The sequence below is a fragment of the Lobosporangium transversale genome, assembly GCF_002105155.1.
Source record: "Lobosporangium transversale strain NRRL 3116 chromosome Unknown BCR41scaffold_10, whole genome shotgun sequence".
Lineage (NCBI taxonomy): Eukaryota > Fungi > Mortierellomycota > Mortierellomycetes > Mortierellales > Mortierellaceae > Lobosporangium > Lobosporangium transversale.
This window is the reverse complement of record NW_019028988.1, coordinates 649670-667095: the sequence shown is the minus strand read 5'-3', so window position 1 is coordinate 667095 and position 17426 is coordinate 649670. Positions and strand designations below refer to the sequence as shown.

At 43.6% G+C, this 17426-nt stretch overlaps 5 protein-coding genes across 5 annotated transcripts; 2 read left to right on the top strand and 3 right to left on the bottom strand.

Annotated features, from left to right (window-relative positions):
- The first annotated feature begins 48 nt into the window (after window positions 1-48).
- Window positions 49-1957, top strand: BCR41DRAFT_349812 (hypothetical protein). Its single transcript, XM_022023537.1, has one exon. The coding sequence runs from the start codon at window positions 58-60 to the stop codon at window positions 1894-1896; it is 1839 nt and encodes a 612-aa protein (XP_021883417.1). The 5' UTR covers window positions 49-57; the 3' UTR covers window positions 1897-1957.
- On the bottom strand, window positions 1924-2611 carry BCR41DRAFT_349811 (hypothetical protein). Its single transcript, XM_022023536.1, has 2 exons — window positions 2501-2611; window positions 1924-2369 (listed from the first exon to the last, which is right to left on the bottom strand). The coding sequence occupies exons 1-2, from the start codon at window positions 2603-2605 to the stop codon at window positions 2031-2033; spliced, it is 444 nt and encodes a 147-aa protein (XP_021883416.1). The 5' UTR covers window positions 2606-2611; the 3' UTR covers window positions 1924-2030.
- Window positions 2612-2778: 167 nt separating this feature from the next.
- On the bottom strand, window positions 2779-3553 carry BCR41DRAFT_16643 (hypothetical protein). The gene has a single exon (XM_022019680.1). The coding sequence runs from the start codon at window positions 3448-3450 to the stop codon at window positions 3061-3063; it is 390 nt and encodes a 129-aa protein (XP_021883415.1). The 5' UTR covers window positions 3451-3553; the 3' UTR covers window positions 2779-3060.
- Window positions 3554-13080: 9527 nt separating this feature from the next.
- Window positions 13081-14989, top strand: BCR41DRAFT_385126 (major facilitator superfamily domain-containing protein). Its single transcript, XM_022027644.1, has 2 exons — window positions 13081-14058; window positions 14174-14989. The coding sequence occupies exons 1-2, from the start codon at window positions 13138-13140 to the stop codon at window positions 14831-14833; spliced, it is 1581 nt and encodes a 526-aa protein (XP_021883414.1). The 5' UTR covers window positions 13081-13137; the 3' UTR covers window positions 14834-14989.
- A 90-nt stretch (window positions 14990-15079) lies between these two features.
- On the bottom strand, window positions 15080-16139 carry BCR41DRAFT_349790 (hypothetical protein). The gene has a single exon (XM_022023535.1). It carries the CDS (start codon window positions 16089-16091, stop codon window positions 15105-15107), a length of 987 nt encoding a protein of 328 aa, XP_021883413.1. The 5' UTR covers window positions 16092-16139; the 3' UTR covers window positions 15080-15104.
- Between the last annotated feature and the right edge of the window lie 1287 nt (window positions 16140-17426).

Here is a 17426-nt window from a genome sequence, read left to right as displayed (position 1 = left end):
AACATGTAAGCGAGTTTTTTTTTGGGCGGAATCAAAGCTTTTTCCTCATGAAGCGCCATGTCCGCCACCGATCTTGCACGGTACCTCGAGTGCCATGGTCTAGGGCTTGTCAGCGACAAGCAAAAGTATCGTAAAGTAGTGGCCTTGCAGAGACTCACCAAAGGTTCAGTTGTGATCACATCGCGTCCATTATGCAACCCGATTATTTTTCCAACTCATCGCCCCCAACACTGTGAGACCTGCTTTCAAACAAGGAACAGTCAAAGGAAGGTTTTAAAGAAGGCCTCAGAGTTGGGGCAGCAACAAACAGTTGAATTGGAAAGGTGTTCTGTTTGTAAGAAACGGTACTATTGTGATCGAGATTGCTTCACAATTGCGTGGAAGGGCTGGCATCGTTGGATCTGTACGGACAAGGATATGGAGGATTTAGATTACGAAATGTTGAAGATGATAGCCATATCGATCGAGCGGCTTAGGAATGGGGCCTACAAGGAATCGGAGGATGCGCACATTTTCTCAGCTGCATATGAGGCAACAGCTCCCGATGGTATAAAAACCAAGACTACCACTGCCATTAAGGCTGAAACAAGGCTTGACTCTGATTCTGGATCGGAAACCGGAACAGAAACTGAAATAAGAGGACTAGGATCAAGCCCACCATCAACTTGGGAAGCTGCGGACAAGAAAGAAGAGCCTTTGGGACTGACAGCTTATGTGTTTTCAACATTGCTCGGCCATGAAAGCATATCAGACCCAAGTCTTATAAGCAAGTATCGGCAGATTGCTACAAGGGTCCGCCAACAACTATTGGGATCCAAGTTTGTGTTCAAGAGTGAGATTAGTGGAGGCGAGCCACCATCAGTGACGGAGCTAATGCAGTATCTATGCCGATTTCATTGTAACAACTTTTCAGTTCATGATGCACAACTTTTCACGATGGCAGAAGGAACTTTCCCAGTGGGCGCTTTGTTCAATCATTCGTGTCGACCGAACGCGACTGTAATGTATGAGGGTAAACTGCAGGTGGTGAGGGCTCTTGAAGATATTGAGACAGGTCAAGAGATTTGTACATCCTATGTTGATAATGGAGTCCAGCGTTTAGAACGGAGACAATTGTTACGGGAAAAGTACTTTTTCGAGTGTCGTTGTCCGCGGTGTGGGAATGATCAAAGTTGTGAAAAGTCCGATGGATTGTCGGATCAAGATCAAGGAGATAGCGATGATGTTTCAAAGGTCAAACAATCAGGCTTCCGGATCCTGGATGATTTAATCGAGGGGAACGACGATGGGCCAGAGCGAGGGAAGAATAAAGTAAGTGGAGAGTGGCTTACAGAGCAGTTTAAACCCATCGTCTTACCCGGAGCACGATTTCTACAAGTCCCGGCCCCAACTCTTCAACCTCCATCGATCTTCACGCGAGCAACGTTTACAAGTTATGTCCTTCACTCTCTGGTACCCCTGATCCAGACAGGGGTCTCGGAACGGGAGTACACATCCAAGCTTTTTGAGGTTTATCAAACGCTTCAGACCACACAGCACAGTCATCCGAAGCCATTTACGACAACTGTGATGACGAACGCAACGTCATTCTTTAATACCTGTCTCGAACATCAGTCCTGGACCTTGGCATCTAAGATTGGAGCATTCATCTTGGCGCTCTATTTGATGATCTATCCAAGACATCATCCCTTGGTGGGCTTACACTGTTTCACACTTGCCAAAAGTCTGTGGAATGACATAGAGGGTGGATTGACTTCTGTGCGACTCTCGCATGAGATACTGAGGTTGTCTTTAAATATTCTTAAAGTTTCGCATGGTAACAAAGGAGATAATGGATCCTTGGTGCAAGAAGTGATCGATTTTATGAAGACTGTGGATTTAGAACTCGGGTCCTGAAAAATATGCATCTCTCTTTTTTTTCCCCCTTTTTTTTCAAGGTCTCAATAAACGCCATGAGTAGTTTAATTTATTATTATATAATAGTGTAGTATGGTTACTAATTACAGAGTGAAGTTAAAAAGAAAAGATGTTTAAAGGAGAGCAACGACAACAGCGGCAGCGGCACCGATAAAGGCACTAGAGCCAGCAACCAAACCGTTGGCGGCGCTGGGCTTATTGGCTCCATCGCCTGCAGCACCCTTGGCCTCGGCCTCAGCCTTGGCCTTCTTGTACCACTCAGCCTTGGCCTGGAACTGTTCCTGATAAAGATCCAACTCCTCCTTAGGGCAGCTCTGGTAGCACATACCCGCCTTGTACATGAATGTGGTGTAGGTGGGAGTGCCTCTCTCGTGGCCGTATCCAAGCGACTCCAAGAAGTAAGGGCTGTTGGGATCATCGGTATAGTTGGGGTTCATGCTCTTGCCAATGTCCTATAAAACAAATATACATATTAAAGAAAGCATGAATGAGTTTTTTTTTGAATGAATGAATGAATGAAAAGATATGATTGTTATTGTCTCTTTTTTTTGTTTGTTGCTGTTATTGATTCTGAAAAACACACCATCAAGCACTTGGAAACGCATGGGCCGTTGGGCTTGAAAGGGTACTCAAGAGCGCTGGTGACAGCAACGACGGAGGCGAGGACGGCGATGATTGAGAAACGCATTTTTTATTTTTTTTTTTGTGTTGTTGTTACAAGGTTGTTGAAGTGTTGATAGGTAGGATGTGAGTATCAAGCAAGAACAAGAAAGTAAAGAGAGAGAGAGAGAGAGAGAGAGAAAAAGAAAGAGAAAGAGAAAGAGAGAGAAAACAAAAAAAAAAAAAAAAAAAAAAAAAATGGTGAAGGATTATATTGTTGGATTTTATAGTTGATAACAGGTTGGTTGATCTGCATGCTTCTGTCTCAGTAAAGAAATATAAATATATAAATATATATTATTGAATTGAATGTGGATACTTCTCAAGGTGTACATGAACTGCATGTTACACACATACTTCTTCCGAAAACACGCGTGAATTAAGAGCCGTGAGAAGCGCAGCCAAAGACAAAGGGAGGAAAAAGAGAGAAGAGAGGGAAAGAGAAAGCCCAATCTTCTTTATCAGATCCCTGACCGACTTTACTCAAGATCGGGCTATTAATGACCACCTTACTTCACATACAGGCCCCCAAGAGTAAGAGTAATGATATGAAACAGGAAAACCCAGAAAAAAAAAGAGAGGGGGAAAAAAAAAAAAAAAGAAAAAAAAAAGACGATGCTGATAAACTGAAATGAAGATCAAACACCATAAATGGATCAAGGTCCGCAAAGGATGCAAAAAAGAATTAATGACGAACATGAAGAGATAAACGGTTCTTATTCCGTGGAGGGATAAAAGAAAATCGGTCAGGACAAGACAAGATGACATGGTCAAAGAACACAATAATAGAACCCAAGTAAGCAAGGTTCCGGGTCTATTTGAGCATTGATGCCCGGTCGGATGATGACTACAAGAAAAAAAAAAAAAAAGCATATAGTCTACATGTATAACTTTAGCTTAGAAAAAAGAATGATGTATGATATATACATGTATATATAATAAAAAGATGGGCAACTCAGACAAAGTTTCTGCTCTGTTGTTGTTTATGGATCTCCTAATTTGCATGGCGCCCAAAGTCAAACAAAAAAGTGAGTTAGCACTAACTAAGCACGAGTGGGGACAAAATCTGGAAATTCCATCAGATAAACAATCGCCCCGTCAGCCGAGGCTCTAATCTGATTCTTTTTTTTTTTTTTTTTTTTTTTTTGAATCCCCGGTTCATTACATTGACATCAAGCTCTGCTTCTGATTCGCCTGAATTGGGAAGCATAGAAACGAGAGCAATCCTCTCTTTGACAAAAACAGACAAACAGATGGGGAGGTGCATGTTGGACAAGCGCCAATTTTCTTTTTTTTTCTTCTTCTCCCCCCTCATGGTTCTTAATCATTTCGTGGGGTGGGGCTTCACGCTAATTGACTGAAATCATTCTTAACAACAATAAAAAGAAATAGCTCTTGATGCATGCAAAAAAAAGTCCACAAGCACACATTATGCCTACAACTTTGGTTCCTTAAATGAATTACTTCATCCGATTCACTACGATCCCTTTGCTATATGCATAGATGCATGTTTGGATTGTATACCTATACACACAGCATGACCACGTTTTCTAAACGATATGCTGGGAACATGGTCTACAATTTAGCAAAGGGAAAAAGAAATAAAAGAAAAAGAATGTAATGGTGTAGGGCAAAGCATAATAAAACCTTCAAGGATAAATCCAAACCTAGAAAGACTTGGAGAATAGAGGAAGCCATGGGTTCAGATGTCTTTGGAGCCTTCAGCCTACATGTGCATGTACACTCTAATCATGGTATATATATATAATTCATCAATTCAAGGAGTTTTTTTTAAAGACCAGCCTCGATAGTCAGGCTAATTGTTAGGATACAGGTTGCATGGTGTGTATGGGCGCTTTTACTTTGCTCAACTGACTTTCAGGTTTTTTTTGTGTGTCTTTAGATGTATGCGCGCCAACACAAATGCAAAATGCGTGTAATAAATGAATCAGTTGACCTCTGTTAGAAATTTGTTCCGCCTTGCATTATAAACATAGCGACAAAACAACAGATCAATGTCGTCAATCCACATTCTTTCTATGCTCATCAAACTTTGACACATGTTGCATCTTCCAAGAGTTTATCCATTGTGTATAAACCATGCCATGGAGCAAGACGGAGTTTTTTTTTTTTTTTTTTTTTTTCTTATCCCCTTTCTTATATTCTTACATGTACATTTTGTATTTATTTGTTCATCCATCCTTGCTGAATTGCTGAAGCCAACAGTTCGCAGCTGAGTTTTTTTTGTTGAATGAATATTCGTGTACTGTACACATTACATTTATTTATGAGTATGTTTACATGTCAGTTTTTCTCTGTCTCAACTACAGTGGAATCTCGATAATTGTACATTTTTGTACAAATTTCGAATTTGATATATTTCTAGGCCATTGGTTGGCTAAGAGCCTCTCAATTCAAAAATACTATTGTAAGCTGACCTCTCTATGTCAAACATGGCAGGAGGGCAGGTAAGTGACTGGCAAGTGAGGGAGATTGTAGCTAAAGGAAGGGATTGCAACTGAGGGAAGGTGATGGCGTAAGCTTGAAAAGATCTTGTGGTATTTTTTTTTTTTTCTTTTGTCAATCATCAAACACGACACAATCATAGCATCAGCCATCAAGCAAGTCCCTCTTCTCTAGTCCGTTCTATTCACGATGTCGGCTACTCTCTCGAGCAACAGACACAGCTGCAGCTGCATTGGTCCCTCTCTACCCTTAGGGCAGGGAGAGTTTAACAGCCATCTTCGCGGTGGCAAAATCCCACCATCTTCGCCATGGTGATGATTGTTAGTGACCAGCGCTGTCTCTGCAGTTGGTTTTCTGTCTGCTTCGAGGCCCTCCGCAAGCAAGAAGCAATTCTACAGGCTGGACGTCCAAACTCTTTCTCAAGCAGCAGACACAGTTGCAGCTGCATTGGTCCCTCTCTACCCTTAGGGCAGGGAGAGTTTAACAGCCATCTTCGCGGTGGCAAAATCCCACCATCTTCGCCATGGTGATGATTGTTAGTGACCAGCGCTGTCTCTGCAGTTGGTTTTCTGTCTGCTTCGAGATGGAGCAAGTCTTGATCCTTTTCACTGTCGCCTCTGTCATTCTCGCTGTCAATTGCCATAATAGTAACCACCTCAACATTTTTTCAGTCTACAGCTGATATAACATTTTGCCAGTACTCGATTCTAACTTTTTTTTTTTTTTTTTTTTTTTTTTTTTTTTTTAATAATATTAATAATCATATTATTACTATTATCAATATTATAACATACAAGACAAAAGAAGGAGGATCCGGAGCATCCGCAGCCGCACATGGACAAGAATGTTTGGCCTTTGTTGTTCACTCACCACTCACTCCCTCATACTTATTCGATATATAACATTTAATAAATCTACAGCTCGTCACTTTATTACTTTTTCCGGGGGGCTGGGAATGTGAAAAACCAAGTCTAAAAGTACTCCTCATGGATGGCACTTTGTGTGCATTGCATTACATTATGCTGTCCCGAGAGCTCCGTGCTTTACCGTTCCAAAAGATAAACGCTGCACTATTTATAAAAAGAGCTGAATCACCCATTATCCAATTATCCAACACTCTCAATCAACATTTTCTTCAACATGCCTAAATTCACTACTGCCAATAAAATTACTGCCAATAAGAAAAAGAGCAACTCTTCAAAAGTGTGTTCTCTCCCTTTCAATTAGATTGCCAAGTGCTGAAATAGCATTCCAAAAACATTGAACTGCCAACTAATATGCAACTAACATGCAACTAATAGGGACTCTCTATTGTTACGAATCTCGTCGGCCGAGGAACAACATCTTGCCGCCTTTCCCATGAACACTTGATTATTAATAACGTAGATGTTTCGTTGAAGGCAATGGAGGCGCGGGAAATATTTGTGAAGAAAGAAGCGACTTTGAAAAAAGCTGATGAGTTATTGTATGTCACTGTGTTCGCAACTGTGTTCGCAACTGTGTTCGTAGAGCGTGGAATGCGGAGTTGATACTTATATTAAAAACTCCCTTGCCGTAATATCTCTAGAACTCTCAACTTTATCTTTTCGAAATCAATTCTTAAATCGCTGGTTAGTGACCAGGTTCTTGGAGAGATATTTGGGACCAGGAAAGTAACCAGGATACCCGAGGAACATTGCAGTTTCCTTAAAGGATGAACCCGAACTGCGGGTACCCAGGATTATCAGCATTTCCAGGATAAGCTTTCCAAGGCACCAAATGCTGTCAGAAATTCGCTCACGTTCAAGGTAATCCAGAATATGACCTGTACCGATCGAATATGGGGGACCAAGAAAGGCCAATCGCTCAATGAAGCGACATACCAGCATTTCTTCGTTACTCCTGTAATTGAGACGCTCCTGCATGGATTGGGAGCAACAATTGCCATGTAATCACGAATTCATTTATAAGTATCTGCCAACCGGCAAAGTTTCCCCTAAAATCGTTTAACGCTCGATTTATGTCTTAACATCTGCTAGAGATTCTCGCCTCGAGGAGATGCCATCCCTGGATGCCAGTCTGGAAGAATTCCGACCCGACATCATCGCACGGGTAGATGACTTTCCAGTTCTCCTCGTGGAAGTGAAAAAACCTGGGATCAAGGCTGGGAAACTCCTATCGTTTGATTATCTCAAGCTGCTCTCCATGATGAAGCTGTCTTTAAACAAGATGGTCTGGGGTAACATCAATAACCCAGTGGTTGTTGGTGTGCTTGTCCAAAGTAGGTTTCAAATATCTGTATTTTACGTATGCACATATATATGTTTTTTAACACTATAAAGCCAATGCGTTTTAGGTACAGCAATGAGATTTTACATGATGGAGTTGAGGTCCGAGGCACTATACATCCCGAAGGAAGTTGGTCGGATGCATTTGCCCACCGATAGATCAACTTTCTCACGGATGTGTGGTGGGCTTGGGATTCTGGAAGACGTGCAGGTACCCTTGTCATGTTCGAGCTTTGATCCACATTGCATTATAAATTAGATCTATTATTAATCAGCTCAATGTTTTCTTGTTACTCGTAGCCGCTTGTACAGCGCGTGGCAGAGGCGGTTCGTGGGCGTCAGGCTTCGCCTCCTGGGCCTTCACCCCAAGAACCCCAAGATCTGAAATATACTCGCCCTTCGTATTTCATACGTCGTCGCGAATAAGGCTGAAGCACTGGCAAATGGTTGCCCGGGTTGTTTTTTTACATTCCTTTCAGAAGTCGGAACTTTTGGCAATATTGACACCGGTCTAAAGATGCACAATAAAGCCCAATGATACAGCTTTCAAACACCACTTGCTGAAAAAGGTTCGTGAAATTCCGATTTTTGTCACGCTCTCCATCCGCAGATAGATTTATAATAATATCATTGATGATTGTGGATGATTGTGACTCTAAGTAGCCCCATGGAGCCACCTGGCCTCTGAAAGCGATGTGTGTTGCGTATCGAGGCAAGCACCTCAGGGGCACTTTCATTTTTATTCATTAGGTTAGAACATGGTGTGACGGTCAGGCGAGACTTTAATAAAAAGTTCTGTCTGGCAACAATCTCTTTGGCTTCAAGACTCGAAAATATCGGCCTTGGAACTCATGAGCCAATAATAATCATAACAATCATCTCTAATTAACCTTGATCAAAGTTTGCAGAGAGTCAACTCAGCATTTAGCGCTTAAACATGGCAACAGTCCTTGAATAAATACTGGCATAAAAATCCTCAATCTACAACAAAACTATTCCTGCTTCACTCATCCACTCATAATCTCCCTACTTCTTACCATTTGCATTTATTTACAATGGAGTCTCAAACACCCATTCAACAGCGCTTGATATTTGTGAACTACAACGAGACGAATATGCATAGCGATCTGCTAGCTTCGCCTAGTCATAGAAAGTCTCAACAGCTTTCCACGAGTTCTCAAGAGGCTCCTTTGGACTTATGGAAGTATAGGCAGCAGATTCTTGATGCACAAAAGAAAGACTCCTCAATGCAAGGCTCATCAAAACAAAACTCGTCAGAGCAACATCCCCCATGGCTTAGTTCCGTGCTGCCTTCATCACAATCTTCAGAACAGTTTCCTGCACCGCTTCCACTAGCACAGTATCCACTCCTCCCTCCACCGCAAACTCCATATCAACTCCCTCCACCGCTCAATCTACAGCCGCCCGCACCACAACTTCAACAGCAGCGCCCAACACCACTGAATCAACTATCTCCTGCGCCCCAACTTACACAGCGGCTTCAAACACCCCTTCTACCACCACCACCACAGTATCCGCTGCTGTCCGCGGCACAGCCCCCACAACAGTTCCGACAACAGCCTATACAAAGCCCCCAACGGTTTCAATCTGTCGGCTCTAAACATGGGCCTGCGGGACGCATCAATAAGCCTGTGGTTTTAATGCCCAAACCATCCACTTCAAAGTACGAAATACATAGCTTTGACGTGAAGGAATATATCCTTCAAATGTGGAAGAGTCATGTAGCCAACCATCAGCTGTTTGGCGGAAAGCATTCCTTCCCAAAGCAAGGACCGTTTGAAGAGGAGCATCACCTTCGCCGACATACCATTAATCGCTTACTCGATTGGGAAAAGAAAGTCAAGCTCGAACCGCGGGCCAATTGGGGCAATAAGTTCAAAGTTGTGCGCCAGCCCTTTTATCCAGTGGAAGTAGTTCTTGTCCGAGCGCCGACTGCCTGTCAATCAACCGTTGATGAGGATAATGGCGGGCCATGTTTATGATATGCTTGTGACAAAGTTGGGTCCTTTGGAATTTGCAAAGCCCTCATTTTCATCAGGGTGGTTCGACTCATTCAAGGCCCATTGGGGTATTACATACCATAAGATGATGGGAGAAGCGGGCGGAGTTGACCTGGAAGCTATTGCGGAGGAGGTTGAAAAGATAAAGATTGCTTTGGAGGCGTATCGCATTGAAGATATCTATAATGCCGATGAGACTGGCTTGTTTCTCCAGACATTATCTTCATGGACTTTGGACTTTGAAAAGCTGGCAGGGATAAAGATTCCGTCTACAAGGGTTTCTATACTCCTTTGTACCAATGCTACCGGGACAGATAAAAGAAAGCCGTTTGTCCTCAGTAAGTGTTTGAGAGTATTTTTCATATTTTTCCCCTTTCATTTTTCAAGCGTGTAAGCATTTCAAACAGTGTATGTAATAACCAGAGTATTTCTAGGCAAATATCTTCCACGAGGCTTCCATAATGATAGCATTCTTCAGGAACTTATAGAGATTCATCCATGGAACGAGGCTGCTCAGGGCCATGGCAGCGATTTTGAGGATCATGACGAAAGTCTGAGCAGTACTCATACGAGAAGCCAAAAGAAGCCTCGCCATCGCCCTGACTACATGACAAGAATCGTGTTTTTAAGTTGGCTAGAGAGGTTTCAAGAATCAATTGCTGCCCAAAATAATGAGCGAAAAGTTGCGCTACTTGTTGATAATGCAGGCTGCCATAAGCTCCTGGATGAGGACAGGCGGCGCTTCCCCAACATCGGAGTTATCTTTTTACCAAAAAACTCGACTTCTGTCACGCAGCCGCTTGATGCAGGAATCATATCTGTTTTTAAGCGATACTATCAGAGCAACGTAAGGAATCAGACTCTGAGCATGCGTTTGGACCCTTTCAATGTAGATGGTAGGCGGGTGAATGCCGTCTCTAACTATGATGCATGGAGAATCATTGCTGGATCATGGGACGAGGTCAAAAGTATGAGTATCAGGAACTGCTTTGGTCATGTCCCAATTTTTGGTAGGCGTCAAAAGAATGAGCTCTCAGGCAATGTCGCGCACGATCCAGATGTGCTTTGGGCCCTAGTGTGCGATAATGAAGCACAGGAAGCCGCAACCAACGACACTGGCAACACGACAACGGACATGGGGCGCAATTACCCTCTTCTACCAAGTCCTAACCTTTCTGTGCCAAGTTCTAACATCCCTCTACCAAGTCCAAGCTCTAAGGATCCTTTTGTGTGCGCAGCTTACGGGGACCTTAATCGCACTGATCGTGAAGCGAGACTAAGGAATACGGTTGCACCATTTGCGAGGATCCTTGACGGGACACCCATCATATACCATGCCATCAATGAATTGCTGGAAGAAGAAGGCTTAGTTACTGAGAAACTTCTGTCGTACCTCGCCCCAAGACCAAGCGCCGCCGAACTTATGGATGTAGATTGGCAGGAGCATGATGATGACGATGACGAGGATCACGAAGTATATGTCAGTGATGCAGAGGAATTGGGCGAATATGTCGCGATATCAAAAGCTAGTAGGAGAGGCTCCTATGTCAGTCGTGTCCATATCCAACCCTCAGATGACGATTCTTCTATGGATACTGATGGATCTGAAGAGCAAGTAGACTATGATGAGAGGGTCCAGAATATGTCTCCTGGTGCACGGCATGATGTTATGATGCTTGCTGCAGCAATAGCAAAAGGCGATGCTCGAAAGATCATCCAGTTGCATGCTGACAAATTGTTTCTAACGGAGATCCCAGATTATGAAGATCCTAGTACCAAGTATGATAAGAAGCAGTTTTTGGCCGACCAAGCAGAGGCAAAAGCTAAACATCAAGAGCAACAAGAAACGTATGCGAAGATTATGGCTAAATTTCCAGATATACCCTCGTCCCAACGCTGAGAATTTTGCGCTGTACTGTAATGCAATGCACACAAAGTGCCATCCATGAGGAGTACTTTTAGACTTGGTTTTTCACATTCCCAGCCCCCCGGAAAAAGTAATAAAGTGACGAGCTGTAGATTTATTAAATGTTATATATCGAATAAGTATGAGGGAGTGAGTGGTGAGTGAACAACAAAGGCCAAACATTCTTGTCCATGTGCGGCTGCGGATGCTCCGGATCCTCCTTCTTTTGTCTTGTATGTTATAATATTGATAATAGTAATAATATGATTATTAATATTATTAAAAAAAAAAAAAAAAAAAAAAAAGTTAGAATCGAGTACTGGCAAAATGTTATATCAGCTGTAGACTGAAAAAATGTTGAGGTGGTTACTATTATGGCAATTGACAGCGAGAATGACAGAGGCGACAGTGAAAAGGATCAAGACTTGCTCCATCTCGAAGCAGACAGAAAACCAACTGCAGAGACAGCGCTGGTCACTAACAATCATCACCATGGCGAAGATGGTGGGATTTTGCCACCGCGAAGATGGCTGTTAAACTCTCCCTGCCCTAAGGGTAGAGAGGGACCAATGCAGCTGCAACTGTGTCTGCTGCTTGAGAAAGAGTTTGGACGTCCAGCCTGTAGAATTGCTTCTTGCTTGCGGAGGGCCTCGAAGCAGACAGAAAACCAACTGCAGAGACAGCGCTGGTCACTAACAATCATCACCATGGCGAAGATGGTGGGATTTTGCCACCGCGAAGATGGCTGTTAAACTCTCCCTGCCCTAAGGGTAGAGAGGGACCAATGCAGCTGCAGCTGTGTCTGTTGCTCGAGAGAGTAGCCGACATCGTGAATAGAACGGACTAGAGAAGAGGGACTTGCTTGATGGCTGATGCTATGATTGTGTCGTGTTTGATGATTGACAAAAGAAAAAAAAAAAAATACCACAAGATCTTTTCAAGCTTACGCCATCACCTTCCCTCAGTTGCAATCCCTTCCTTTAGCTACAATCTCCCTCACTTGCCAGTCACTTACCTGCCCTCCTGCCATGTTTGACATAGAGAGGTCAGCTTACAATAGTATTTTTGAATTGAGAGGCTCTTAGCCAACCAATGGCCTAGAAATATATCAAATTTGAAATTTGTACAAAAGTGTACAATTATCGAGATTCCACTGTACCAGATTGCTCTTCCAAGGTGGCGGAATCTCATTTCAAGCTCCTTCTCGACTGGTTGGACGCCATTTGAGGACATGAGATGAAGTCGAAGCATAAAAAAAGCTCGCTGTATTTACGCTACATGCTGATGCATGAGGATCTGATAAAGAATTTTTTTTTTTTTTTTTTTGGCTACTTTGGCTACCGAGAACGAAAAAGAGACGAAAGAGATGTATATGGATATAGATGGATATAGTAGTATAAATATATTTTTTCAATGGGCTGCATGCCAGATCTTTTTCGGATCAGATAATCCAATTCAATCATTGTTTGTTTTTAAAGTCAAAGTATATATGCATGTATAATGTAACTATAATTTATACATATTATCGAATGATCCACCCACATTTTATTTTACCTCTTCTTCCCCACCTTCTCATCTCTTTTCTTCCTTCTTTTCCTCTTTTTCCCTCCCCCTCTCTCTCTCTCTCTTCAAGAAATAGGCAACGTTTCTTTTGTTCCTCAATACGTTCCCTTCCTTCTTCCGTTTTTCCTCCTTGCCATAAGGCCTCCCTTTCATTCTTCTTCACCTCTGCCTCCATCCTTTCGCCTTCTCCCCCCCCCCCCTCCTTTCCTCTACCTCTCTACATCAGCAGCGGAATAAGCAGCTTAACGACAAATTTTCTTTCTTTCTTTTTTTTTTTTTTTTTTTTTTTTTAAAAAAAAAAGAGATCGTATAGATCATACAACTCTTTTCTCAGAGAATGAAATCAGACTCTATAAACGACTCGAAAGGGAAGCAACAGGAGCAGCCTCTACCTGATGGCGATCAGGTTGAGTCTCAATCTGTGGACTCAACCGCTGGTTCCGCTACGACTCCTGGAAAACGCCTCTTTAAGATTTTTATCGTCAACCAAAACATTGGATATCTAAACTTCATCTCATACTTGATCGCTTGTTTCGCAACCATCTGCTTGGTAGTCTATCTCTCCATCGTCCAACCATTTGTTCTCACAGTCCTGTTGAGGATCACAGAGAACACCGGTAACCTCACTGGCTCCTTAGTTCTTTATGATGAAATCCTGGCCTTGCCTGCCACATTGGTCTGGGGTGTGCTCTCAGATCGTATTGGTCGTCGTCCTGTATACAGTCTTGGCTTCGTCTTTCTGGGCACAGCATTAATCTTGTATTCATATGTCAAGAATGTATACCCCCATATGCTTCTCTGCCGTCTCTTATTCTCATTGGGCTCAGCAGCCTGTACATCCATGATGACGGCCACCCTCAGTGATGTTGCTGGTGGTCATAAGGAACGTGGACGTGTCAGTGCTATAGTTGGCATGTTTTCAGGTTTTGGTGCTCTGACCTCAGGTATGGCTCTGATCAACCTGCCCTATCAGATGGGATCAAGGGTCCACAGTGAGTCCCAAGGGATTCGGGTTGCCCTGTGCATCGTCGGGGGCTGCGCTATCGCCTTGGGAGTCTTCTTCGTCTTCACCATGCCCAACGTCAACCCGACCTCCAAGGGTTTCCTTGCTCGTCTTCGTGGTCATCGTGCCACTGAAAAAGAGGTCATTGTCACGCCTGCTCCAAAGAGGGTCGAGAGTCTCTTTGTTATTCTCAAGTACGGTATCCTTGCCGCTCGCGACCCTCGCATTGCTCTTGCTTACCTTTCTAGTTTTGTTGTAAGCATCCTCCTTTCTCGTCTCTCTTCTTTAAAAGAAAAAAAGAAAAAAGGAAAAAAAAAATTCTCTCAGTTTTACTAAACACGTTAAACATCATCAATCTTCTCAAAAATAGGCTCGTGCAGACACAGTCCTTTTCACATCATTTATTAGTTTATGGGTCATCCACCACTACCTCGACCTTGGTTGGTGCCGTGACAAGACTTCATGCGGTGCAGCCTCTGGTGATACTCATCAACTCACAGGTCTGGCCCAAGGACTTTCCTTAGCATTTGCTCCCTTCTACGGTTATGCGGGCGAGAAGCTTCGCAAGTCAACAGTCTTGGCCGTTGCTGGTATCATTGGCGCGGTTGGCTCAATCCCTTTCGCCTTCACGACCGTTGCACCCGCCCACAAGTCCAACTACGCCTGGGTCTGCTTAGTTGGCATTGGTCAGATCGGCATGATCGTTACGGGCATGACCTTGCTCAACGGTACTTACACAGAACCCAAATACCGTGGTAGCGTCGCCGGTGTGTTCAGTTTCTGTGGTGCACTCAGTATCATGATCATGGGAAGACTGGGTGGCTATCTCTTTGATGCCTGGATGCGTGGCGCTCCCTTTGTTCTCATGGGCATTGCTCATGCTGTGATCGCCCTCTTCAGTATCTATGTTCGTATCGTCTCCCCCAGATTGGAGAGAGAGGATCGTGAGAAGATGGAGAGAGAGAAAGCTCTTGGAGGCGACCCTGACTCTCATAAAGATCCTTATTATGGTCATCAACTCAGTACATAGTTATTTATTGTTACTAATATAATGTCTAAAGTTTCACAGTTTACTAAGCACACACAACTTGGAGAATACTTTGTATATTTTTTCGTCCTTGACTACTCATAAACATGAAATTCTGCATATTTTCTATATAAAAACTCATAACCAGTGAGTGCTTACAAAAAAGAAAAAAAAAAAAAAAAAAAGGAAAAAAAAAAACATATGTTTAATGATTGGTACGATTATATTATTTAAACGAAAGATTCTCTCTATTCATTCGATATCTATATTTAATTCAGTCCTCATTGGCGCGGATGCGTTTGGCACGCCTATGTTCCCTATGGTTCACCTTATCCCTCTTGGTCTCCATCATTACAGGCTTGCCCATGACGCGATGTTCATATATCGCTTTGGCTGCGTAGAACCTTTCGAGGATGGCAGAAGACCGTACAGATTCGTTATTGAATTGGTTTAGAAATTCGTTGGCCTTTTGAAGACTTTGCATATGAAACCCCACAAAGACAGCAGCATCTAAATCATCATAGTCTTCAAAAGATGTATGGATTCTTTTGGATGTGTTGAGTATTCGCTGTTGCTGTTGTTGCTGTTGCTGTTGTTGTTGTCGTTGCTGTTGCTGTTGCTGTTGCTGTTGCTGTTGTTGTTGCTGTTGCTGTTGTTGCTGCTGTTGCTGTTGTTGTTGTCGTTGCTGTTGCTGTTGCTGTTGCTGTTGCTGTTGTTGTTGCTGTTGCTGTTGTTGTTGTCGTTGATATAGAATATTTCCAGAACTGAGCCCAATATGTGAAAGAGATCTAGAAGATTGAGGAGTAGGGGGAGGGGGAGTAGGAATGCACACGGATGCGTATATCGGTGCAGTGTTATTGTTACTGTTATTACTACTACTATTATTATTATTATTCTGGGCGCCAGGCGGCAGTGGTGCTGGTACAGCAGGCGGAGGTGTGGAAGGTGCTGGCGAGAATGGTGTCAGCAACGGTAAAATACATCCAGACGCTGTTTTGGTGACAGCTAGAGTAGTCTCTGTGGTCGCCATCGTCATATATTTAGAATCACACCCCGATTCATGTGGGCCAGAAGAAATGAACGTGGTCTGTGAAGTCAATGGTTGTTGAGGACCTGGTATTGTTTTCTCGGGTAGAAGGCTTGGCGGTGAGGGCAACGGCACATAGGCGTTACCTTGCATGTGATATTGTGATGGTTCTGTTGCAATATTGGCGTCATCATGATAATGGTCACGGCTGTGGAGAGCTAGCTCCGTAGTCATTAGAGCGCTTCCCGTCTTGGGAGGCTCCTCGAGACTCGGCAATAGTGCAGACATCCAGGACATGTGATTATGATTCTGCGGACTTGAAATGTAAGTCAACAATTTTGACTGGAGGATACCAATTCTCTCCAACTCCTCTGTTTCCCAGGTCCTCTTCTGCAGCCAAGTACCCTCAGCAACATCACGATTGTTCGTGGCCGTTGCTACTAGCGTTGAGGATGTTGGCACAGATGTCACAATAAAGTCAAAAGATCTTCCAATACGACGCGTTGTTCGAATATAACGGCTCAACCAGTAACACAAATTCTGGTCCATCTGCCACAGATCAAGGATGGCTTTTTGATACCCCTGTACAGCGGCTTCGCGTTTCTCGCGACGGCGTTGTCGACGTGCCTGGCAATCACAATTGCAGAACATCGGAGTATCTTTTGTGTCCAGTATATCTATCCTATCAGTAACAGCCATAGAAGTGCCAGTGGAGCGAGCTTGTCCTTCTGGTATTGCTTCTTGACCTGTAGCCGATAAATATTGTCGGTAGAGGTTGTCGATGTCTAATATTTCACCCAAAATCCGAACTAGAACTTGCTGGTGTTCCCTCAAAGCAACGAGTCGGAGCCTTGCATATTTCTCATTCCTCTTAGCATTGCGCCCAAAGTCCTCTCCAGAGTAATACTCAGGTAGACCATCGATCATAACTGCCTGAGGAAGAGAATCTGCAGCTGAGGTCTGAACTAACCCCTCCAATGTATCAGCCTCGATATCGTTTTCAATTTCATATTCCACTTCGATATTAGCGATTGTAGGCTCGTTAGTAATGACGGTAGAGGTGGGAGCAGGAGCAGCATTGACGGCTCGTTCGACGACTGCAGGCGTTGCCGACGGTGTAGCTCTTCCGGTCTGAGCAATAATAAGGATCGGACCCTTATGTTCTGGGGAGCCATGTGCCGGTTGCTGCGTGGTCGGGCTGCATGGTCTTGAAAACGTTGAGCCTGGGGTACTAGACTGCTGTTTACGATCACAGGCTTTATTTGACACTTGAGGCGACTGCTCCAGAGTCACAATTTGTTGTTGGGATTGGTACTGCTGCTGCTGCTGCTGCTGCTGTTGTTGTTGTTGCTCGGCAGGTTGTGGTAGTTCTTGTTGCCATTGTTGGTGTTGGTGTTGTTGGCGGTGCTGGTGCTGATGCTGCTGATGTGAATGGGATCTCTGGTGACCTGGCCTGAGACTTGAGCTGATATTGCTAAAAATACTTCCTGTGCTGCCATTACGACTTCTGAAATGGAAACTAAAACCAGAATCAAAGCGCTTTTTGTTTGGAGCCTCCAACTCGACGTA

Bases quoted from the DNA above. Each gene is read 5' to 3' on its own strand.
- BCR41DRAFT_349790 (XM_022023535.1), bottom strand. From the start codon at position 16,091: ATGACTACGGAGCTAGCTCTCCACAGCCGTGACCATTATCATGATGAC.
- BCR41DRAFT_349812 (XM_022023537.1), top strand. From the start codon at position 58: ATGTCCGCCACCGATCTTGCACGGTACCTCGAGTGCCATGGTCTAGGG.
- BCR41DRAFT_385126 (XM_022027644.1), top strand. From the start codon at position 13,138: ATGAAATCAGACTCTATAAACGACTCGAAAGGGAAGCAACAGGAGCAG. The intron at 14,059-14,173 runs GTAAGCATCCTC...TCTCAAAAATAG, and splicing joins CTTACCTTTCTAGTTTTGTT to GCTCGTGCAGACACAGTCCT.
- BCR41DRAFT_16643 (XM_022019680.1), bottom strand. From the start codon at position 3,450: ATGCTTTTTTTTTTTTTTTCTTGTAGTCATCATCCGACCGGGCATCAA.
- BCR41DRAFT_349811 (XM_022023536.1), bottom strand. From the start codon at position 2,605: ATGCGTTTCTCAATCATCGCCGTCCTCGCCTCCGTCGTTGCTGTCACC. The intron at 2,370-2,500 runs GTGTGTTTTTCA...TTTGTTTTATAG, and splicing joins GCGTTTCCAAGTGCTTGATG to GACATTGGCAAGAGCATGAA.